We start from the raw sequence: 21,931 nt of genomic DNA on the forward strand, positions 1-21,931 counted from the left end.
GACTTCGTTTGCCAAGGAAAGCTGGAGACTGTGTTTCTCTTCGACAATAAACCTGGCCGATTTGCCTTCGTACCTTACTAGAGTCTGTGGTCATTGGGGGTTCTCTCGGGACTGCTGTGTCAGCGATCTGCGCAGAGCTGGGGCAGCACACAGAGGGAACACACGCCCGCAGCCGATTGATATCAACATTGAACAGAGCAGAGCACCACACCGGGAGCATCTGACGACAGTATGTAAGAGCACAGGGGGACCCGAGCTGAGCCAGGGACACAGGAAACTGCCAGAGATTTCCCCTGTCTCTTAAGGGAAGAAATGTAAACGTTGCGGGAAGGCACTACTTAATAAAAGATACCCAGAAACACAGAACTGACCTTCCAAGTGCTGCGGAAATATCCCAGCCTTCCCTGAATGTCTTTCCTGACCTTCTTGCCTTGATATATATAATGAGGCAGACAGCATGGCTGCTTCCGTCTTCATTTTTCCAGTACAGGGCATTTGAAATAAATAGTGATTTAGGCCTATTTACATTGCACCCACTGACTGGAAGCAATCTTCTATCCCATTGCAGGAGCCAATATTGATTTGGTTGGTTTCGAGCAGAGGCTAAAAAATAGTTTTCAAATTCCAGTGACCTATAGCCTCTCTCTGGTACTTGATCAAAGAGACAGTATCACTCTGAAAGCTCACCCAGTATATAATCCAGACCCCAGGGATAAGCCAAAAAGCTCTCATAGCCCCTTGTCCCACTGAACCAAACAATTGTGTGCAGTTCTGTAGCCCTGTTGGTCCCAGGATATTACAGAGGCAAGGTGGGTGAGGACATATCTTTTATTGGACCAGCCTCTGTTGGCAAAAGAGACAAGCGTGTCCCTACTTTGTCCCTCTGAAGTCAAACACTGACATTTATGCTGCAATGTTTGCAGTCATTCACCTTTTATAAAGTGACATTGTCTGCCTGCTAGAGCACAGGCCTGGGAGTGTGGACTCCTCAGCTTGATTCTTGACCCTCTCACTGACTCAGTGTGTGACCTGGGGCAAGTCACACCACCTCTGGGCCTTGGTTTATGACCACTCTCCCTGTAAAATGGCGGGGCTTTGTCAGGCTTATTTCACTACTACATGTAAAATACTGTTGGCTCCTCGGTGACACCAGAAAACACCCAAGTATTACTGCTCTTGGATGCTGGGGTCTTTCTATAATAAAGAATCAAAGACCTACCTGTCTTCAGGGTCTGCCCATGCCCTGTAGTCGGAGGCAGCTAATTTATTCTCCAGTGGTTTGAAGCTAGTACCATGCTCCTCCTGTTGATCTAGTCGTCCCTTCTGAACATCCCATGGTGGTTCTTCTGCAGCAGGCTTTATCTCCAGGAAGCAGCTGTCCAGATGCAGGGTCCCTTTGATCATATGGTCAAGGAAACTCAGAATCCGTATGCAGCTCTTGAGCCATGCTGGGAAAGGTTCTGACGAGTACAAGGCTGCATTCAAGAACTCTGCAAACGTCCTTCCTTTCTCAAGCTGCACGGGGACTTGCTGCCTCACCTGTGTCCAGAAGCAGCCAAGTGAGCCGAGATCCTCCGCCAGCTTCTCAAAGAAACCATTCCTTTGGAAGAAGTCACTGTTGATGGGGTCCAGGTGCAGAGCAGCGACTATCCCCTGAAGTGTGTACAAAACAAGCTCCAGGATGAGGCTATGCCCCGTAGCTGCCCACGCCCCTGACGGCGGGTCCTGTAACGCACCTTCCATGTCGGAGAGAAGGGACAGGAGTCCATTGAATCCACTGCATGTTCTGAAAGCCGAATGGCACTTGGGGTTCTCCAGGATCCTCAGGAGAGACTGCGGCATCAGAGAGAAGGGAGACAAGCAAGCGTTTAACCTCAAGTTGGACTAGACAATGCTCTCAGAATTTTGATTTCACTGACATTTCAATTGTTGATCAAAAATGCGGGGGAGAGGAGGAATGACATTTTTGCAAAACTTTCTTGCCTGTTTTTCAACCACCTCAAACATCAGGGAATTTAACATGTTTTCCGAAGCCATCTATGCAGCCAGCCCTGCGACTCGGGGATGGTGCTTACAAGGCTCCAAGCCAGCGGGCAAAAATCCAGTCCTAAACACTGCCTGTTGCTACCCTGTTTGGCCAAAGCAGAGACCAGGAGTAGCCAACTTCCAGGGGAAGGGAGACTTCATACTGCTCTTACAGGGAACTCTAGGTCAACAGCACTCGAAGAGGTGTCCCCACTGCTTGCCCCTGCAGCCACAGTATATCTGTTTTACTGAGGGGGGCAGCTGCACCCATCACCTCCTGACTCATAAAGACCCCCTGATGAGGTGGGGCAGGTTGGCGGGGTGCCCCAGAGCAGTGGGGCTTGGAGTGAATACCCAACGGAGATGCATAAGGCAGTTCACCCCATCTCTGAGCTATCACTTCAGGTTGTCTGCAGATGCAGGCAGAGCTCACCGCAGCAGAGACATTGCTCATGGTTGTGAGCTTTTCTTCACAACCAGGAGGGCTAGAAACCTACTTTGTCTAAAAGTGAGAGCTGAGATTTCAGCGTAATCTCCTCACTCAAGGAGACAGGGCTATAGACGTGGGCCCACAGTGCCTAGGCCTTAAACCAGCCCGGAGAATTCCACATACCTTAGAGCAGAGATTATTTTAAAATAGTTTAAGCAAAACTCCTAGAGGCTGATGGGACTTTTCCAACAGAGTCTACCAACGGCTACAACCAATGTATTGAAAAATATTCCACATTCAATTGGCACGGATAGAGTGACCATACAGAGCCATAATGTCCCATCAGGTGTTAACCAGAACCCATTCTGCTCAAAACCAGCAACATAACAGGGTCCAAAAGATATTGCAGAGAGTAAGTTCTTCTAGCACTAAACTAGCAATAACAGTTTCCTGTCTCCTAGGGACAAACTTAGTTAATGCATGTACAGCATTTTGGAGACAAAAAGCGCTGAGGGTCTGATCCAAAGGCCACACATGTCAGTAGGAGTCTTTCAGTGATTTCAATGGACTTTGTATCAGGCTATAAATGAGTGCTATGTATCACTGCATGTATTTAAAACCTAAACCATTCCACTGTAAGTCAGGGATACTTTGGACCTGATTCGGGCCTCACTTACCCTGGAATAATCTGAGTGTAAAAATCAGTGAGAGAAGAATGAGGCCCAGTATATTTGCATCTAACCCATCCCTAACTTTTCCTCCTTGTGCAATTTATTAAATGCAGAAGCCACGAGAGATAAACAGGGGTAACACACTTGGGATTTGGGCTTGTCTCTTGCTACTTCGAAGAGCACTAAACCTTATGTTGGCTGAGAGTCATACAGAAAAGCCTCTCAAGTCGAATGAGAGGCTTAATTCCAAATCCACTGAAGAGAAGCATTTCTATCATAAATATCTCTCTATAACAGGAGCTATTACTATGAGAAAGGGCTTGCCAGAACTGTAGGAAGGGGGACTTTATTACTGTCATTCAATTTTGCATGATAATGTATCAAACCAGGCAGAGACTCCTGAACAGGGAGTAAATTTAATAAGTTGGAGTTGAAGTTATCAGGATGGCTTTGACACATTTCAGGAAAGGTCAGCAGTAACAACATTTTCTCCGGCTCTAACTCGGTTACAATTTAATCGCCTATGAGTTAGTATTCCTCTGTCTTGAATCTATACAACTGGATGCCTGCTGGAAACCCCTAACTCAGTTATAGCTAACAGAATTTATTTCACATTCCATTATTTGTTATTCCTCATAATTGTCCACATGCCACTCTGGAATACGGGAGAGCTAATCACATTTGGGCTCACAGTTTAACAGCTAAATATATATTAGCAAATCAATCTGAATTTGTGCATAACACAATCACAGTCCCAAAGGGCACAGATAATAAATTCATTTGCTTACATTATGTTTTAACACGGTTATCATTTGTCAGAATTAGACATCAAAGCTGCATTTGTTCTCATATCAGTTCGGGAGCTGCACTTAACTTCTCCACAAACTACAGCAAAAGTTTGTTTGCTCAGGTCAGAGCAATGGGCTATGTCCCCTGGTTTGTCAGATTGTTTTAATGAGCACAGTTACTGTACTACAAAGACTAGCTGCTGCATTAGCAGCTAAGAGGGGACTTCAAATAAGGCCAGCTAATGAGTGTGGAATGCAATTCCAGATTAATGCTCACAATGCTGCTGCTTTCTAGTTTGCCAACCAAGGGTCTAATCTAGAGTAAATCATTGGGATTCTTTTCATTTACTTTAATGGATTTTTGATCAGGCCCTCTAGGAATGCGTTAGAGAATATGAGTACATTTCTTTCCATCCCCTTTATCACCTTCTCTCCAACTGAAACCAGATCCTTTTCTGATTTACACTGGTATATGTGAGCGATGACCTCATTGAGTTCAATGGAGTTACACCTCTGCAAATGAAACCTGAATCAAGCCATTTGTTTCATCCCCACACCCAACTCAGCTGCTACCTTTACCCTCTTCTACCTCCTCTCACTTCCTCTTTGTAAATCTCAGTTTCCTCTCCCATCTGTTTCTCTTTTCTCCTTCTGCCGTAGCTGTACTCAACAGTACGTAAACTGCAATTTTGTAGCTGTTATTTCTCTGTTATCCATCTATTTTAACTCTCTAAAGCATTTTGCAAGACATTAGGGAGTGGCTGTTCACACACCAATGATTAAAACACTCGGTGACTAGCACCCAAACAACCTTAACTCTGCCCCTGCATTTGATTTCACTTTCCTGCTGGTAATTAGGTTGGGAGCCACCAGCCATCTAAACCACGCATATTCAGAGCAGACGACAAAGCAAATGGGAAGCAATGTTAATCACCTTCAGCAGGTCCAGTTTCAGGTACAGCTCCCCTTGAGTGGAAGAGCAGAGGGCCCCAATAATTATGCTCATGTACTCTTCGGTGTTGATGACTGACAGCTGCTCCAAGATACAGAGGGTGTCACTTCGGTAGCACTCATCATCCAGAAATATCTTGATGTACGGTACCATCCCATAATCTTTTATAACAACTGGAATCAATCAGATGCCATTTGTTAGTTAAACCATGCTCACTTATATGGGCACCAATTAATGTCCAATCACATTATGGTTTTGAACACAGAGGCAAATTTTCCATATCAACTGTGCACTATCACAAGGCTCTAATTGCACACACCTAGTGTGTGTGTGCGCGCAAGTATCCAGTTTGTGTGCACAAATCAGTTAGTAGTGCCAGCACATAACTGGTCTAGTGTCTAAGTGGATATGTAGATACCTGGAAACAGGTACCATGTAAGAAAATCCAGTAGAATGGATGGCTGTGTTATTTTCCCCAGTCTACAACTAAGTCATTGTATAAATCATCCCAGGTATCACTACAGAGTAGGTGACTAGGGACAAATTAGGGATTATTGGGGGAGGGGCTCACTCATACAAGATATGTATGTCTTTAAAATATTTCCTTCTTGGCATCTAGTGAATAGAGCACTAGACTAGGACTCAGGAGACCTGGGTTCTATTCCTGACTCAGCTGATTGGTGACTTTAGGCAGGTCACTTAATCTCTCTGTGCCTCAGTTTCTCCTCCCATCCTTTGACTGACTTGCCTATTTAGATCAAGATCTTACAGGCAGGGCCTATTGCTCAGTGTTTGTACAGTACCTAGCACAATGGGGCCCAGATCTCAGCTGGGGCATGCAAGCACTACTGTAATACAATTAAACATGTTGTAACAATGTCTGAACTATTAAGAGAAACTCAAAAGGAAACGAACCTTTAAAATGAAGAGGAAGTTTTCCTCTTGGCCTAGTGGATTATGGGGGTTTTCATGCTGCTGCTCTGAAGTATGTAATAATGTAATGAAATTTAACATCCTTGGGAGGGGGGATACCAAAGAAGCCCCCACCACAGTAGCATTTAAGTTTAAAAAGGGGAACTTTACAAAAATGAGGAAGCTAGTTAAAGGAAAATTAAAAGGAACATTCACAAGAATGAAATGCTGGCAAGCTGCATGGAAACTTTTTAAAAACACCATCATAGAGGTTCAAATTAAATGTATACCCCAAATTAAAAAAAAATTGTAAGAGGATAAAAAAAATGCCACCATGGCTAGACAACAGAATAAAAGAAGTGGTTAGAGGCAAAAAGGCATCCTTTAAAAATTGGAAGTCAAATCCTACTGAGGAAAACAAAGGAGCATAAACTCCGGGAAGTCAAGTGTGAAAGTATAATCAGGCAGGCCAAAAAAGAATTTGAAAAGCAACTAAGACACAAAAACTAAACAGCAAAAAAAAAAAAAAAATTAAGCACATCAGAATCAGGAAGCCTGCCAAACAATCAGTGGGGCCACTGGAGGCTCAAGGTGCTAAAGGAGCACTCAAGGAAGACAAGGACATTGTGGAGAAGCTAAATGAATTGTTTGCATCCGTCTTCACTGAAGAGGATGTGAGGGAGGTTCCCATACCTGAGCCATTCCCTTTAGGTGACATATCTGAAGAACTGTCCCAGACTGAGGTGTCAGAAGAGGAGATTTTGGAACAAATTGATAAACTAAACAGTAGTGAGTCACCAGGACCAGATGGTATTCACCCAAGAGTTCTGAAGGACCTCAAATGTGAAATTACAGAACTACTAACTTGTATATAACGTAGCACTTAAATCAGTGTCTGTACCAGATGACTGGAGGATAACTATTGTAATGTGAATTTTTTTAAAAGGCTCCAGAGGCGATTCTGGCAATTAGAGGCCAGTTAGCCTAATTTCAGTACCAGACAAATTGGTTGAAACTATAGTAAAGAACAGATTTATCAGATACATAGATTAACACAATTTCTTGAGGAAGAGTCAACATGACTTTTGTAAAGGAAAATCATGCCTCACCAATCTATTAGAATCCTTTGTGAGGGTAAAGAAATATGTGGACAAGGGTGATCCAGTGAACATAGTGTACTTGGATTTTTAGAGACCCTTTGACAAGGTCCCTCACCAAAGGCTCTTAAGCCAAGTAAGCAGTCATGGGAATAGAGAGAAGGTCCTCTCATAAATCAGTAACTGGTTAAAAGAACGGAACTAAAGGGCAGGAATAAATGGAAAGTTTTCACAGTGCAGACATAGATACAAGTGTCTCCCAAGAATATGTACTGGAACCAGTGCTGTTCAATATATTCATAAATGATCTGGAAAAATGGGTAAACAGTGAGGTGGCAAAGTTTGCAGACGATACAAAATTACTCAAGATAATTAAGTCCAAAGCAGACTGTGAAGAGTTATAAAGTGATCTCACAAAACTGGATGACTAGGTAACAAAATGGCAGATGAAATTCAATGTTGATAAATTCCAAGTAGTATACATTGGAAAACATAATCCCAATTATACATACAAAATGATGAGTTCAAAATTAGCTTTTACCACTCAAGAAAGAGATCTTGGAGTCATTGTGGATAGTTCTCTGAAAACATCTGTTCAGCATGCAGCGGCGGTCAAAAAAACTAACAGAATTCTAGGAACCATTAGGAAAGGGACAGATAGTAAGACAGTATCATAATGCCACTATATAAATCCATGGTGTACCCACATCTTGAACACTGAGCACAGTTCTAGTCTCACTATCTCAAAAAAGATACATTGGAATTGGAAAAAGTACAGGAAAGTGCAACAAAAATTATTAGCTGTTTGGAACAGCTTCCATATGAGGAAAGATTAATAAGACTGGGACTTTTCAGCTTGGAAAAGAGACAACTAAGAGGGGGGTATAATAGAGGTCTATAAAATCATGACTGGTGTAGAGAAAGTGAATAAGGAAGTGTTATTTACTCCTTCATGTAACACAAGGACCGGAGTCACCCAATGAAGATAATAGGCAGCAGGTTTAAAACAAACAAAAGGAAGTACTTCTTCACACAATGCAAAGTCAACCTCTGGGACTTGTTGTCAGGGGATGTTGTGAAGGTCAAAAGTATAATAAGGTTTAAAAAAGAACTAGATAAGTTCATGGAGGATAGGTCCATCAATGGCTATTAGCCAAGATGGTCAGGGATGCTACCCCATGCTCTGGGTGTCCCTAATTCTCTGACTGCTAGATGCTGGGACTGGACAACAGAGGATGGATCACTCAATAACTGCAGTGTTCTGTTAATTCCCTCTGAAACATTTGACATTGGCCACTGTCCGAAGGCAGAACACTGGGCTAGAAGGACCATTGGTCTGATTCAGTATGGCCGTTCTTATGTTCTTACGCATTAGGTTTTGGCCACAGCTGGAAGACGGGAGCCAGAGTGGATGGACCAATGGCCTGATGCAATATGGCCATTGCTACATTCCTGGCTATCCAACATGATTTCTGAATAAAACATAAACAGAAGCAGGGAGTCAGATGCTCATTATGCTGTACCCAGGCCATCTAATACCAAGTATCACGGAGGCGATGGTATGACAGTTGAAACATCATCTTCTCTTACCAGCGTTCCTCACAGATCCCAGGACAAGGGCAGCAACCATCTTCAGCATCACACAGGTTAGCTCTTTCTCGGTGCCTTGCTCCAGACAGGGTGCTTGGGTCCCGGCTGCATATACAAAACAAAGAGAGTTCCCCCAAAATATCCCACAAGACACCTGGTTACTGGTAACTAGAATTCCTCTCAGCACAAGTGTTCAGCAAATACAACTCCCATGAATGCTGGCACAGTCTACATGAAACCTACAGCACCTGATAAAATACTGAGAGAGAGGAAAGATGGTCCAATAGTTAGGGTGTTAACCTGGAACTCTGGAGCCCTGGGTTCAATACCTTTGCTTTGCTACAGACTTCCTGTGTGAGCTTGGCTAAGCCACTTAGGCCTGGTCTACACTAGGACTTTAATTCGGATTTAGCTGCGTTAATCCGAATTAACCCTTCACCCGTCCACACTACAGAGCCAGTTAATTCGAATTAAAGGGCACTTAAAATCGATTTCTGTACTCCACCTCGACGAGCGGAGTAACGCCTAAATCGATTTTGTTAATTCGAATTAGGGTTAGTGTGGCCGCACACCACCGAATTACTGTGTTTAAGTTAATGGGGTAGTGTGGCCGCACACCACCGAATTAATGTGGTTAAAAACCGAATTAAGGTGCTTAGTGTGGCCGCGCACAATCGAATTTATACAACCTGTTTCCCAAATTCGAATTATCTAAATTCGGATTAATCCTGTAGTGTAGACATACCCTAAGTCTCTCTGCACTTCAGTTCCCCACCTGTATAATGGGAATAATAGCTCTGCTCTACCACACTGGGATGCTGGGAGTATAATACAGTAAAGACTGTGAGGTGCTCAGGCAGAATGGTAAAGGGACCTATGATAGATATGTCCATATTGTCTTTTCAGCTAGCAGAATAATCAGAACCTCCTTCCATTCCCAGACAAAACTCTTCATTAAGGCACAGAGCACATGTCAGTGACTTAAGGATGAAAATACATTAAAGAATATAGTAGTGATCAAAAACCAAATTGTTACTAACCCAGGAAATTCAGAATTAAGGTGATACTTAAAAGGAGGCCAAACATTTTAAAGTCTGAAAACGCATAATTAAAGCACCCAAACAACCTTAACTCTGCCCCTGTAGTGAAGCCAGCTTCTAACCTTCCTGTCAGTGTTCCTTTTGTACCTAGATTCATAGATTCATAGATTCTAGGACTGGAAGGGACCTCGAGAGGTCATCGAGTCCAGTCCCCTGCCCGCATGGCAGGACCAAATACTGTCTAGACCATCCCTGATAGACATTTAACTAACCTACTCTTAAATATCTCCAGAGATGGAGATTCCACAACCTCCCTAGGCAATTTATTCCAGTGTTTAACTACCCTGCCAGTTAGGAACTTTTTCCTAATGTCCAACCTAGACCTCCCTTGCTGCAGTTTAAGCCCATTGCTTCTTGTTCTATCCTTAGAGGCTAAGGTGAACAAGTTTTCTCCCTCCTCCTTATGACACCCTTTTAGATACCTGAAAACTGCTATCATGTCCCCTCTCAGTCTTCTCTTTTCCAAACTAAACAAACCCAATTCTTTCAGCCTTCCTTCATAGGTCATGTTCTCAAGACCTTTAATCATTCTTGTTGCTCTTCTCTGGACCCTCTCCAATTTCTCCACATCTTTCTTGAAATGCAGTGCCCAGAACTGGACACAATACTCCAGTTGAGGCCTAACCAGCGCAGAGTAGAGCGGAAGAATGACTTCTCGTGTCTTGCTCACAACACACCTGTTAATACATCCCAGAATCATGTTTGCTTTTTTTGCAACAGCATCACACTGTTGACTCATATTTAGCTTGTGGTCCACGATAACCCCTAGATCCCTTTCTGCCGTACTCCTTCCTAGACAGTCTCTTCCCATTCTGTATGTGTGAAACTGATTTTTCCTTCCTAAGTGGAGCACTTAGCATTTGTCTTTGTTAAACTTCATCCTGTTTACCTCAGACCATTTCTCCAATTTGTCCAGATCACTTTGAATTATGACCCTGTGCTCCAAAGCAGTTGCAATCCCTCCCAGTTTGGTATCATCCGCAAACTTAATAAGCGTACTTTCTATGCCAATATCTAAGTCGTTAATGAAGATATTGAACAGAGCCAGTCCCAAAACAGACCCCTGCGGAACCCCACTTGTTATGCCTTTCCAGCAGGATTGGGAACCATTAATAACAACTCTCTGAGTATGGTTATCCAGCCAGTTATGCACCCACCTTATAGTAGCCCCATCTAAATTGTATTTGCCTAGTTTATCGATAAGAATATCATGCGAGACTGTATCAAATGCCTTACTAAAGTCTAGGTATACCACATCCACAGCTTCTCCCTTATCCACAAGACTTGTTATCCTATCAATGCTCTAATAAATTTGTTAGTCTCTAAGGTGCCACAAGTACTCCTGTTATTTTTGCGGATACAGACTAACACGGCTGCTACTCTGAAACCTATCCTATCAAAGAAAGCTATCAGATTGGTTTGACACGATTTGTTCTTTACAAATCCATGCTGGCTATTCCCTATCACCTTACCACCTTCCAAGTGTTTGCAGATGATTTCCTTAATTACTTGCTCCATTATCTTCCCTGGCACAGAAGTTAAACTAACTGGTCTGTAGTTTCCTGGGTTGTTTTTATTTCCCTTTTTATAGATGGGCACTAAATTTGCCCTTTTCCAGTCTTCTGGAATCTCTCCCGTCTCCCATGATTTTCCAAAGATAATAGCTAGAGGCTCAGATACCTCCTCTATTAGCTCCTTGAGGACCTAGGGTCTGGCTCCCCTGTCTAGAACAGATGCTTCCAGTTTGGCCAATTAAGAGGGGCTATAAAAAGCCAGGCAGTCAGTAAGGAAGCGGGAGCAGGAACAGCAGTAAGTTCCCTTGGAGAGGCTGCCACAGTCCCCTGGGAGGAGGGGCAGTGAGGAAAAGGGCCTCTGGGAGAGAGCCCTGGGAGGCAGTGCTCAGTCAATAGAGTATTGCAGTGAGCCCTAAGCAGGAAGGACTGAGAGAAGCAGAGGGGAAAACCCCCAGGGAGCCGAGGACATGCCCATGTTGTTTTCCGCTCTGTTTGGAAAATAAAACTGTGCCTAGGAAGAAACTCTGGGAGTGGCCGTGGGTGTTCCAGGGACCTTGCTGTGCCCACGATGAGATAACCTGAGCCTGATTTTCAGAGGGGCTGAGTGCTACAGCTTCCAGTGACTTTAACTGGAAACAAGAATAGTCAGCACCTGTGAAAGTCAAGCCCAGGCTCTCAAGTTGGGCTCCCAAGGAACCCAAAGTGAGATGCTAATTTTGGTAACTTGGGCCCCCTTTTTAATGGCTGCCACTGGAGACAAAACTGCTGAGAGAGGTTAAGTCCTGTGATTGATTCATACCCCATAAGCTGCATCATATGATGAGTGGAACTGGAGAAAGTCAGATTTCAGGAGGGAACTAGTTTGGTGTGGCATCAGCAGCTCAGGAATTTAAGCCAGGGCCAGGCAGCTTCCATACAAACTCTAGCACCTTGGCATGTAACACTGGCCTCTCTACACACTCAGTGTAGATCTCTTTCCTACAACTCTGCCTGCCCCACCACTCCTTGCCAATGAAACAAGCTGTACCTGTCTTCCTCAGGATCTTGGCTTGCTTCCTCAGCTGAGTCAGCAGCTGGCCCAAGAGCCCAGAGTCTCTAAATATGTCAGTGAAGAGCAAGTCCCTCTTGGTGATGCTGTGAAGGCACCGCAGAGCAGCTATGGTGCAGGACAGCACCAAGTTCTCCTTTATCAAACACTCAACCTTCTTTAGGATTTCATGGGGGATGTAGGACAGTTCTAGCACCACTGATTCCACCAGCTGGAAGAACTGTATCTGAACCAGGTGCGGTTTGAGGGGGATGATGTCAGTGAACTGGGAGATGGGCTGTAACGTCCATTCCAGGAAGAAGAAGTTCATTGTGTCCCAGGCCCACATGGTTTTTATAGCCAGTAAGATTCTCCTACAGAGGTGCAGATCGCTGGTTTTCTGGAAGATGGACTGCAACACCTGAAAAGCCTGGAGGTTTTTCACTGTCATTCCTGAGAAACAGAAATCAAGCCAGATCATTTTAACCACGCTTATCTCAAGCCCAATACAGACGCCTTATCTGTACTATTAAGGCATATCTAAGAGCACAAGTCAGACACAGATGCAATCTCAGCAAGTATTGGAGAATGGGGAACAGGGGAAAAGTGGGAACACCCCTCTCCTGATCATCCTCAGGACCCAGAACTGTGCAGGGGTGACCCACATCATAACTTTATGCAGTACCCCAACTCCCCTGAGCCACGTGGGCTTGGGGAAGAAAAATTTCCAGGGAGGAGCCGGCCCCAGGGGCCAGAGAAACTGAAGTTGGCAGAAGCAGGCACAAGAGCAGCCTCAGTGAGTACCGCAGGAAGGACTGGCAGGCATGGCGGATGCCATGAAAGTGTTTTCTACAGGTCTGACTCCAGACATTCTCTGTCCTGTGCAGACTTGCTGTTTGCTCCTGGCCCCTCCTGCCTTCTAATTCCCAGTCTCTGCACCTCGGTCTCACTCCACCTCCCATCCATAGCCTCTTTTCCCTTGCCCTGTCCCACTCCCTCCCTCCCCTGGCCTCTGAGCTTAGCTAGTCCCCTCCCAACCAAACCCCACTCCACAAAATTTAAACAAAAATAAAAATAGTGATGCCAGCATGGTGCTAGGAAACCATCCCACTGATCCCACTGTAGGTTCTACCCCTTCCTCCACGCTGGGCATGTCTTGTCTATTTAGACTGTAAGCTGTTCAGATCAGGGACTTTGTGGGTGGTCCACAGGCAGTACCAGATTACTAATCAGAACAGGTTAAAAACTGCGTTTAGAGACAATAGAAATGTTTTGAATGGAAGATCTTCATTGCAAAGCTTCCCTTTTCTTACGTCAGCATTTTTTTATGAAAAATTGTTGGTTTGCTAAGTTTTCATCAAATTTTCCAGGTATCCTTTTAGGCCCGGCATCTTGCAAACACTTACACATCTGCATAAGTCCCCACTGGGATGCCTTGGGGCAGTACAATTAAGACTTAGAAATAAGAACGTTTTCAAAAGTGATTTTTTTTAAACAGTCCCACTATGTGACTATGCTGATAGAATGATTTTTTTAAAGAAATATTGTAAATGATTTTGAACATTTACATGATATTTTGCCCATTTGCCAGCCAGCTGTACTGACTGTGTTATCCATGCCATGTGGGTTATGGCACCTCTCCATTGCAGCTGGCAGTGTGAATGGCAGCTTGTGCAGATGTACCCATGCTAGCTGTACTCTAGTTAGCTTGCTAAAAATAAAAGTGAGGATGCAGTGCCCGGGCCTCAGCACCAGCTGCACAAGCATGTACGTACCCCGGGGGCGTCAGGCAGGCTTGTGCAACCCACGCGGAATCCCACATCACACAGTTCTCACTTCTATTTTTAGCAAACTAGCAGCCATTAAACCAGGCATGAGCTGCCATTCATACCCCTGGTCACAATGTAGATGTAACCTTAGCACTGCAGGTGCACACATGCGATCATGTACATTTTCTTCTCTGTCATGCACATGCTGTGCATAATGATTTATTTTCCCATGCTAAGCCCACACTAATATTTGTATGTGTATATACAGTACCAGAGGATTGTGTCTGTTCAAAATCAAAGTGCGGTAGCTGAGGATGTGTAATGTTGCCAGAAACTTTCAGTTCAGTTTTCCCACAGACTGTGAGGCAAGTCAGTAGATCCAGCACCTCTTCGACATGGTGGTCTCCTTCACTGTGCGGAGATCCCTCCCACCTAAAAACAAAGGCCGGGGTATGTAGTCATATGCTTGTGGCTCAGTAATATTTACAATAACCAGGTCCTTTTATAAACCCATTCTACAGGGACACCAGATACTGAAGTAACAATTTCTCACTTTTCTCCTTCCCCCCGGATCCTTCCACCACTGTAATCTGTTATGCTTTCTGTTGCACTGATTGGACGACTGATTGAACTGAATTGCTCTCCAGACAATCTGACAGTTTGACTAACTCCACAATTGGATCAGGGGAAGAACTACAAACTGAACCAGATAATTAAAGGGATGAGGTCAATAAGCGACTGCAAGAGGAGACTAGCCAATATTGAAATTAAGTCCCATTACATGTACCACTAGAAGTGCAATCCACAGCACCAGTTGGAAAAAGGGAAATTTTTCACCAAAAATATATCCTGATTTTTTGGGTCAAAATTAACAAATTTATAATTAAAAAAAAATCAAAATTCAGAATATTTCAGACAGCTCTAGAGATCCAACTCAGAATGTTAGCCCTGTACTTAAAAATAAAATAAAAAAGGAAACACAATTAGCAAAATATAAACCATAAACATATACAATTCTTTAGTTTCTACAAAACTGCCTGAGATTTACAGACCCATGGGCCCACTGGAAGGGGAAGACATTGTTTAATCTGAGATGTATGCTATCCATATGGGATTAGACACATGGATAGTGCATTGAAGTCTCTGTTAAACCATAGGCTGGTTCCAAACATCTCCCAGATTCACAGTAGCTTAGATCAAAGGGAGAAAGAGCAAGTGGTGAAAAGCAGTCAGCCATATATCATGTCGTTACGTCCAGTGCTCTTATGATTGGGACTAGTGCAATCTTTCTCCTCAAACCTATTTGTGCACAGGTATGTTTGCCAGAACAAGCTATCATTAGGAATTAGAAAATCCTCAGGGAATACAAGACCATCTTTTCCCCTTCTAGGGTTTTCAATGGGGGGTAGGGAGGAGCTGGTTGTGACACTGGCAGGCCGGGTGGCAGCTCTTGCCAAGACTGCAGGCATTAGCTAAGAACAGACGAACTCATAGCTGGAGACCAGACCAGGTCACTTATGTATTAGTGTTGCGCAAAATAGGTATTGGTTTTATAAGAATGTATTTAGTGTTTAGACTCTATAGAACATTCATAAGTGGCCACACGTATTAATCTTATTTGTAATGTTTGTATGCCATGCTGTAAGGAAATATGTAAGTTTTGCTTTATAACATTGAAAATGTTTGCTCTAAACTTGTGAACTCAGATGGGAAGAGTGTTTCCCCCTGCCTGTCCAAAAGAACTATCAAAATCAGACAGGTCATCAAGGAATATCGCAATACAAAGGATTGGTTAATGGTCCCATCACCCTTTGGAAATGCTAGGTGCAAGGAAGCTCGTCCTATGGACTTGGGGGCTGAATGAAGGAAATAAAAACAGACACACAGGAAATCTCCCAGGGTCAGAGACAGCAAACTGAAGCCAGAGATCCCCAGGGGTTACTTCCTGGGTCTACCCTGAAAGACTCTTTGAATTGACAGATCACTACAACACTGTCACTCTTAGGATTTAGATTGCAACTCATTTGTGTGTATCTGTGATGCATGGCTAGAAAGGATTAAACATCCTGCAAAATAAATTACTCAAATTTGACTCTTAAAGACATGTGACATGTGGGAAGGTAATGGTTGTGTTTTGTGTATTTACATATGTATGAGTATGTATTACAATGTAATCAACAGTCCCTGTCTATGCTGTATTCTGATAATTCAGAGATCAAAAGAACATCCTAAAATTTAAATAAATTGTAAACATGGGATATCTCTGTATTCATCTCTCTTTGAAATGTATAGAAAATCATCTGTAAATAGTGGAGGAACAAGCCAATGTCCTTATGTTAATTTGTATAGCTAAGTCATCCTAAATTACCTTTGTTCCCCGAGGAACTTCAACTTGTCAAAGAGAACATAACATTTTATAAAAGATCCTTGGGTCCTGATTCTGTCATCTCAGATCTGCTTAAGCTTCATTGGGGGAAGTTGAGTCACAAGACTGAGGTCCCAGCTATGCTGGTACACCCTGAATACATCTGCCCCATTCTTTGCAGTTCACCCTAATTGAATGCAGTTCACCACAGTATGTTTGCTTGCTTTAACCTGCAAATAACCCTCATTTCTTTTTCCTAATTAATAAACCTTTAGATAGTTTATTATGGGATTGAATACAAGCGTTGCCTTTGGTGTAAGATCTAGGGTACCAATTGATGTGGGGTAAGTGACTGGTCTCTTGGGACTGGAAACAAACTGAATAGTGTGTGATTTTTGGTGTACGTGACTATTTGTCACTAAGTCCAGCTTGCTTGCATGGCAAGACAGACTGGAGAGTCTCAGGGGGCTATCTTTGACTCCATGGTGAGACTATTACAATGATCCAGGAGTTCACCTTTGTTACTAGCTCAGTGAAATCTAACTACAGGACACACCAGTGGTTTGAGGTGTCGGTCTGTTTTTGACAGTCTGCTTTGAGGTAGGCGTTCACGGTCATGAGCCAGTCCAGACAGCATGACACTGGTGTCTGGTTTTAAGAGAAAAAAGCGGGAAACAGGACCTGGAAGATTTGTCCTTACCCACAGAACAGGTTCAGGATATCAGCATACAGGAAGCTCACTCACTGAAAGAGTGGGGAAAGGCTGGGAGGCCTGCCTGTCAATCCCGGTTTGGCAAAGAATGCTGGGAAGGGAAGGAGTCTGGAGCCCTATAAAATGCAGGTTTTTCTGCCTCTCAGGGCTAGTCTGTGCTTTTCTGCTGGTAGAGCTCAGTCAGTTAAGAAGGTGAAAAAATTGCCCCCCTAACCAATTTAGCTAGGTTGGCAAAAGCCCTACTATAGACATAGTTATTTTATTTGGGGAACTGGTACAAGTTATAGCACCAGAACTCTTCTGGAGAGTTACCTGGACTAGCTGTATTTCTGGTGCAGACAAGGCCTTCAGTAGTGGGGGGCTAGGGGAGGGGGAGGGAGGAGAGGCTGGCAGCTATGGTGGAAACTATGCTGGATGGTAAAGTCTGGAGAGACTCTCTTAACTTGAAGACTATACCTGTGGGAACAAGACTGCTCAATGCTTTTGGGGAAACTGGTTCACGGTTATTCCACTGGCTGTTGATGTAGTAAACTCAGGGTCTTAATAAAGAGTGCAATAATAGTGGAAATAGCAGACAAAACTGCTTTGTGTTTTGACCCAAGATTAGAGGCGGGCAAATGATGGATTTTTTTTGGTTTTGTGGAAATTCTGAAGCAATTTATTATTTATTTATTTTTTGGAGTAATATCTATGGAGCCCATTTAAAAAAAAATTGTTTCAGGTTGAAATAAACATTTCTTTCAACCTGAAACAAAACACTTTGTTTCAGTTTTGAGCCTTTTTTTTTTTTTTTACATTTTTAAATTGTAAAAAAAGAGAGAAATTTAAAAGAAAAATTCATCTTGAACAGAAAAATCAAAATGTATCATAAATGTTGATGACATTTTCATTTTTTTTTCCAAAATTTTTTTAAAAGGTTTTATCCTGACAAACAATTTGGCAAAATCAACGTTTTGTGAAATGTTTTAGTGTTGCCAAATCTGCATTTTTCACCAAAAAAAGTTTTGGTCAAAAAATGTTGCCCAGCTCTACCCAGGGTAACCCATGGGTCTTGTCCAGGTATGAGCATATTAATCCTAGACATGCACATTGGATTTAGCTTTTTACTTAGAGATCTGCTCCATCAGGTGAAATGCTTCCTCTGGATAAAGAGTTCATGACCAGGGGAGCCTTTCTGAGCAAAGTGGGTCTGGCTGAGGTCTCTCCTGATATTATCCATATACTAGTGTTTGATGAACAAAACCTGGTCTGGGTCTCAATTTAGGTAATTCCCTAACCCACCTCTACTCTAACTTCTTCAATTGGCACTTCCCCTTGTGGTTTCAAAGGGAGAAGTTATGCTGTGGTTCTGCTCTTTAAACAGCAGTGCGGTGTTGTTAGTGGTTTGCTAAATGAGACCCTTTGTTACCAGCACCTCAGTGCTTCAGCTGCCCACTATGTTACCTGGATCTTTCTAAAATGCAATTGAAATTTTAAAACAAGCCATCACCACCTCTGAAAATTATATTTAATTAGACCCATGCTTTATCATCCCCTAGAAATCCAGTGAAAACTCCATACTCACCTCAGTAAAATTTTTACCAGGAGCTGGTATCCATCATTATTTTCAAACTCCAAAAGCAAAGCTGAGGAGATAGGATAGGAATCCTTCACAAAACACAGGATGATGCTAACTGCCTCACACATGTCAGAAGCCGGCAAGGTGTCAGACAACTTGAATAGATTCTGAATGGCGATCTTAATGCAGTCCGCAGCTGTGAATAAATGACAGCACATGGTTAGTATTGACAGCCTGATGTTACAAACAACTGCAAAATCACAGACAAAATGTAACAACATGCTTGAAATTACATTTCCCAATCAAACGGTGCAGTTAATTCCTCTTTTCGCTGGAGAAGAGATTTGGGGAGGTGGGGGGCAGAATACAGGAATACACTGCTGGTTTAAGAGATTAGAGTAAAAATTAAAAAAAAAAAATTCGTTCCTCAACTCCCATTAAATTTCTGTGTTTGACCCACAGAAACGCAAGCAGCTTTATGAACATAAACCTGCCCCCAATGAAATCTACATACCGTGAGTCCAGCCCTTTTGATACATGGTAAATGGATGATGGATAATTAGATTATCTTGTATTAAGATGATAACATATTCTCGGATAGAGATTAATAGTTTTGCACAATGAGGAGGAGGATACATTTTGCTCTGAAGCTACCATTGTTGAGTGGTCTTTTCCATTTAGTCTAGTAGCCCAGCTTCCAAGTGTGGTCATGCTGGCAATTCTTAGACAACTCACCTGCTGCCAGGACTACCTCTTACTACACAAGGACCTGATCTCACAAGTGGTGTGAATGAAGAAACCAGGTTTGGGGACTTTTGCATAAAAAATAAAACACATTTACACCCTATGAGGAGGTTCTGATGGCAGAATGTTGATTATAAATTATCCTGATTGTTTTTTTCTTTTGCAGGGTGGAGATAAGTAATCTTTGCATTTTTTTAAAGATGAAAACACCCCTAATATAATGGAAAATTCCCTCTAGGAAGAAGCCAAACTATCACTGGCAACCAATCAGGATTCCCCAATGCACTGGGCACTGCAGCTGACAAAAGTTCAGCAAGGTGCCATGCAAATATCAGGGGAGCAATATTTAGAATGCTGGGGAACCCCAGCAAAGCAAATTGGCTCTGGGGTCATGTGACTTGTAACTCTTTAATGTATCTCTTGGCTTGGGTACCTTTGGTGGTAGTGGGACAGGACATGACATGCTGCTGCCTGTAACTTTCTGTTCTATGCATAAATAAAGGACTTCAGTTCCCAGGTTCCCACCAGCACTAAATTGAGCTCTAGTCTAGAAGTTCATGCATTTTCAAGTGATTGACTCTTGGGGGAATGTAGAAATGAAACCTGAGCCAAGTGCGATTTTTCTTGGAGGAATTCATTCCACGGGTGCTCAGGAAAAACCAAACCTTGTAGGTACATGATGGCAGTTTTCGTCTGGGCCTTTGAAATTGTCCGAAGCACACGGCCTGTGGGTGCTTTCCACGAAAGGTTGCACTGGTCCCAGAGTGAGGCCGTCGCTATAATTAGAGACTGAAGCTCGGCAGCTGACAGAAGTTCCTCTAAACCTTGTTCCTCCCTGTATAAGTTGAGCATTGTCTGGAAAAGAAAATTGGTTGTAATGCAAATTAAATGCAGAATTCTGGGAAGCGTATTAGGGCTCCATCGGCTTGAATATATCAGGTCAAATCTGACCCTATATTAGTGGATGCAGTTCCACTGAAAACAAAAGCAGCTGAATACTTTATGCTGTGTAACTAGTTACTGCTATGGCCCCTATCGCCATAACATCAGAGCCTCTCCCAAGTATCTAACCATCAGAACAAGAAGATCTGTCCTCATTCCCAGCCTGCAGATGTAACATTATTAGTTTATAGTTCAGGTGTGTAGGGGGCCATGCAGGTGTAAAAATTGGAGGGAAAGATAAGTTGATGGAATGAGATTTTCATTCACTTCTGTAACTGGCCAGTTCCAGGGTCATTCTCATCTCTTGCAGCAGGGAGTTCTACAGCTTGGTCCCAGCTCCAGCGGAAGGTCAGTCTCCCACTATCACTGGTCTCTGCTTATTGGTTGACAGTGTCATTGTTCTGGTGGAACTCTCATAGACCTCATGGCTGGAAGCAAAAGTGATCCCTCAAGAAATGTCTTCTGCCCAGTAGAATCTCTCCTTAGTTTTAATATGTAAATCTTTCCTGCACCTACACAATCCCTTGTTGCACCTTCAAGTACCTAAGAATAGTTATCCCTTCCTTAATCACATTTAATAAGGATCTCTGGCCCAATACTTAATACAGGATAGATGGCATCTTTCTACCTTCTCCCTGCCCTTGCTTGTACCTTATATGCAGCTCACTGCTGGTTCTAAGCCAAGCACATAGAACACCAAAGGCAGACACATAATAAATATCATGTATTACATTACAGGAGGTCCAAGGTACAGACCTGGTCTCCTCCCATTAGCTTCCATGGGAATTAAGGCCATTTGGCATTTTGCAGAATTAGGCCATATTTTGTGGGCTGGTCAGAAGATATCACTCAGACCCCTCGCAATTGTCAGCACTGTCATGTGCTTTACTGTCACTTAGATTTCTAAACAATATCTGAGATTTTCAAAGCAAACATTTACCTTCAGTGGGGGCTGTGTGTTTATGTTGGCATTGGAAATCTCAGCGAATGTGCATAGGGGAGAAATGAACCAGCATGGTAATTCAGTGTAACACAAAACTCTGGGCTAGCCTGTGCCAGCAACACACTATGGACACAATGAAGTACCATTCCAGAGGGAGCCTTTGGATTTCTCTTCTAGCCCATTGAGAAATTTTACTGCTCACACCCTTTAATCGCTCATGAAGGAGGGGTCCAAACTGTACTTATGGAAAAGCCCTATTGAATTTGACAGTGATTAAACCGATAGGGCTCCATGGATATTACTCAAACTCTATAGAATCTAACAGACAGTGAGATCCTTTCTCTAGAGCTGTTAAGACAATCTACAGAACGTCAGAGAACAATAGCCCTTGTTCTAGAATTCTATAGGATGGCTTAAAAATTCTATGGAAAGTTACCACTCTCTATTAAGTCCCATGGTCTTTTTCAAAAGGACTGAATAGGCTGTTCAGGAATCTTGGCTTCTTCCCTACTCTCTCTCTCTCACCACCTTAGTGAGTTCAGGCAACCAATGACTCCTGCAGGTGTGATTTCCAGTCCTGGACTCCCACCAGATCAAAGCTACTCACATGCTACCCAACAGCTGTTGGATTTCATCTCCCTCTCCCCCCAAATGCCTAGAACAGAGGTGGGCAAACTACGGCCCGCGGGACCATCCTGCCTGGCCTGTGAGCTCCCGGCTGGGGAGGCTAGCCACCGGCCTCTCCCCCCTCCGACACAGCCATGTTGCTGCCGCGCGGGCAGCGCTCTGGGC

At 43.3% G+C, this 21,931-nt stretch overlaps 1 protein-coding gene across 1 annotated transcript in view; it reads right to left on the bottom strand.

Annotated features, from left to right (window-relative positions):
• Positions 1 to 21,931, bottom strand: part of WDFY4 (WDFY family member 4) — a 230,467-nt gene that overhangs the window by 185,266 nt on the left and 23,270 nt on the right. The window contains exons 5-11 of the mRNA XM_026658165.2: positions 19,920 to 20,109; positions 18,517 to 18,706; positions 14,147 to 14,307; positions 12,107 to 12,559; positions 8,466 to 8,570; positions 4,849 to 5,039; positions 1,220 to 1,833 (exon numbers count right to left, since the gene is read on the bottom strand). Of these exons, the coding sequence (XP_026513950.1) occupies positions 1,220 to 1,833; positions 4,849 to 5,039; positions 8,466 to 8,570; positions 12,107 to 12,559; positions 14,147 to 14,307; positions 18,517 to 18,706; positions 19,920 to 20,109 (1,904 nt within the window). The remainder of the gene's footprint in view (positions 1 to 1,219; positions 1,834 to 4,848; positions 5,040 to 8,465; positions 8,571 to 12,106; positions 12,560 to 14,146; positions 14,308 to 18,516; positions 18,707 to 19,919; positions 20,110 to 21,931) is intronic.

Source organism: Terrapene carolina, unplaced genomic scaffold (assembly GCF_002925995.2).
Source record: "Terrapene carolina triunguis isolate 2854851 unplaced genomic scaffold, T_m_triunguis-2.0 Scaffold402, whole genome shotgun sequence".
Classification (NCBI taxonomy): domain Eukaryota; kingdom Metazoa; phylum Chordata; order Testudines; family Emydidae; genus Terrapene; species Terrapene triunguis.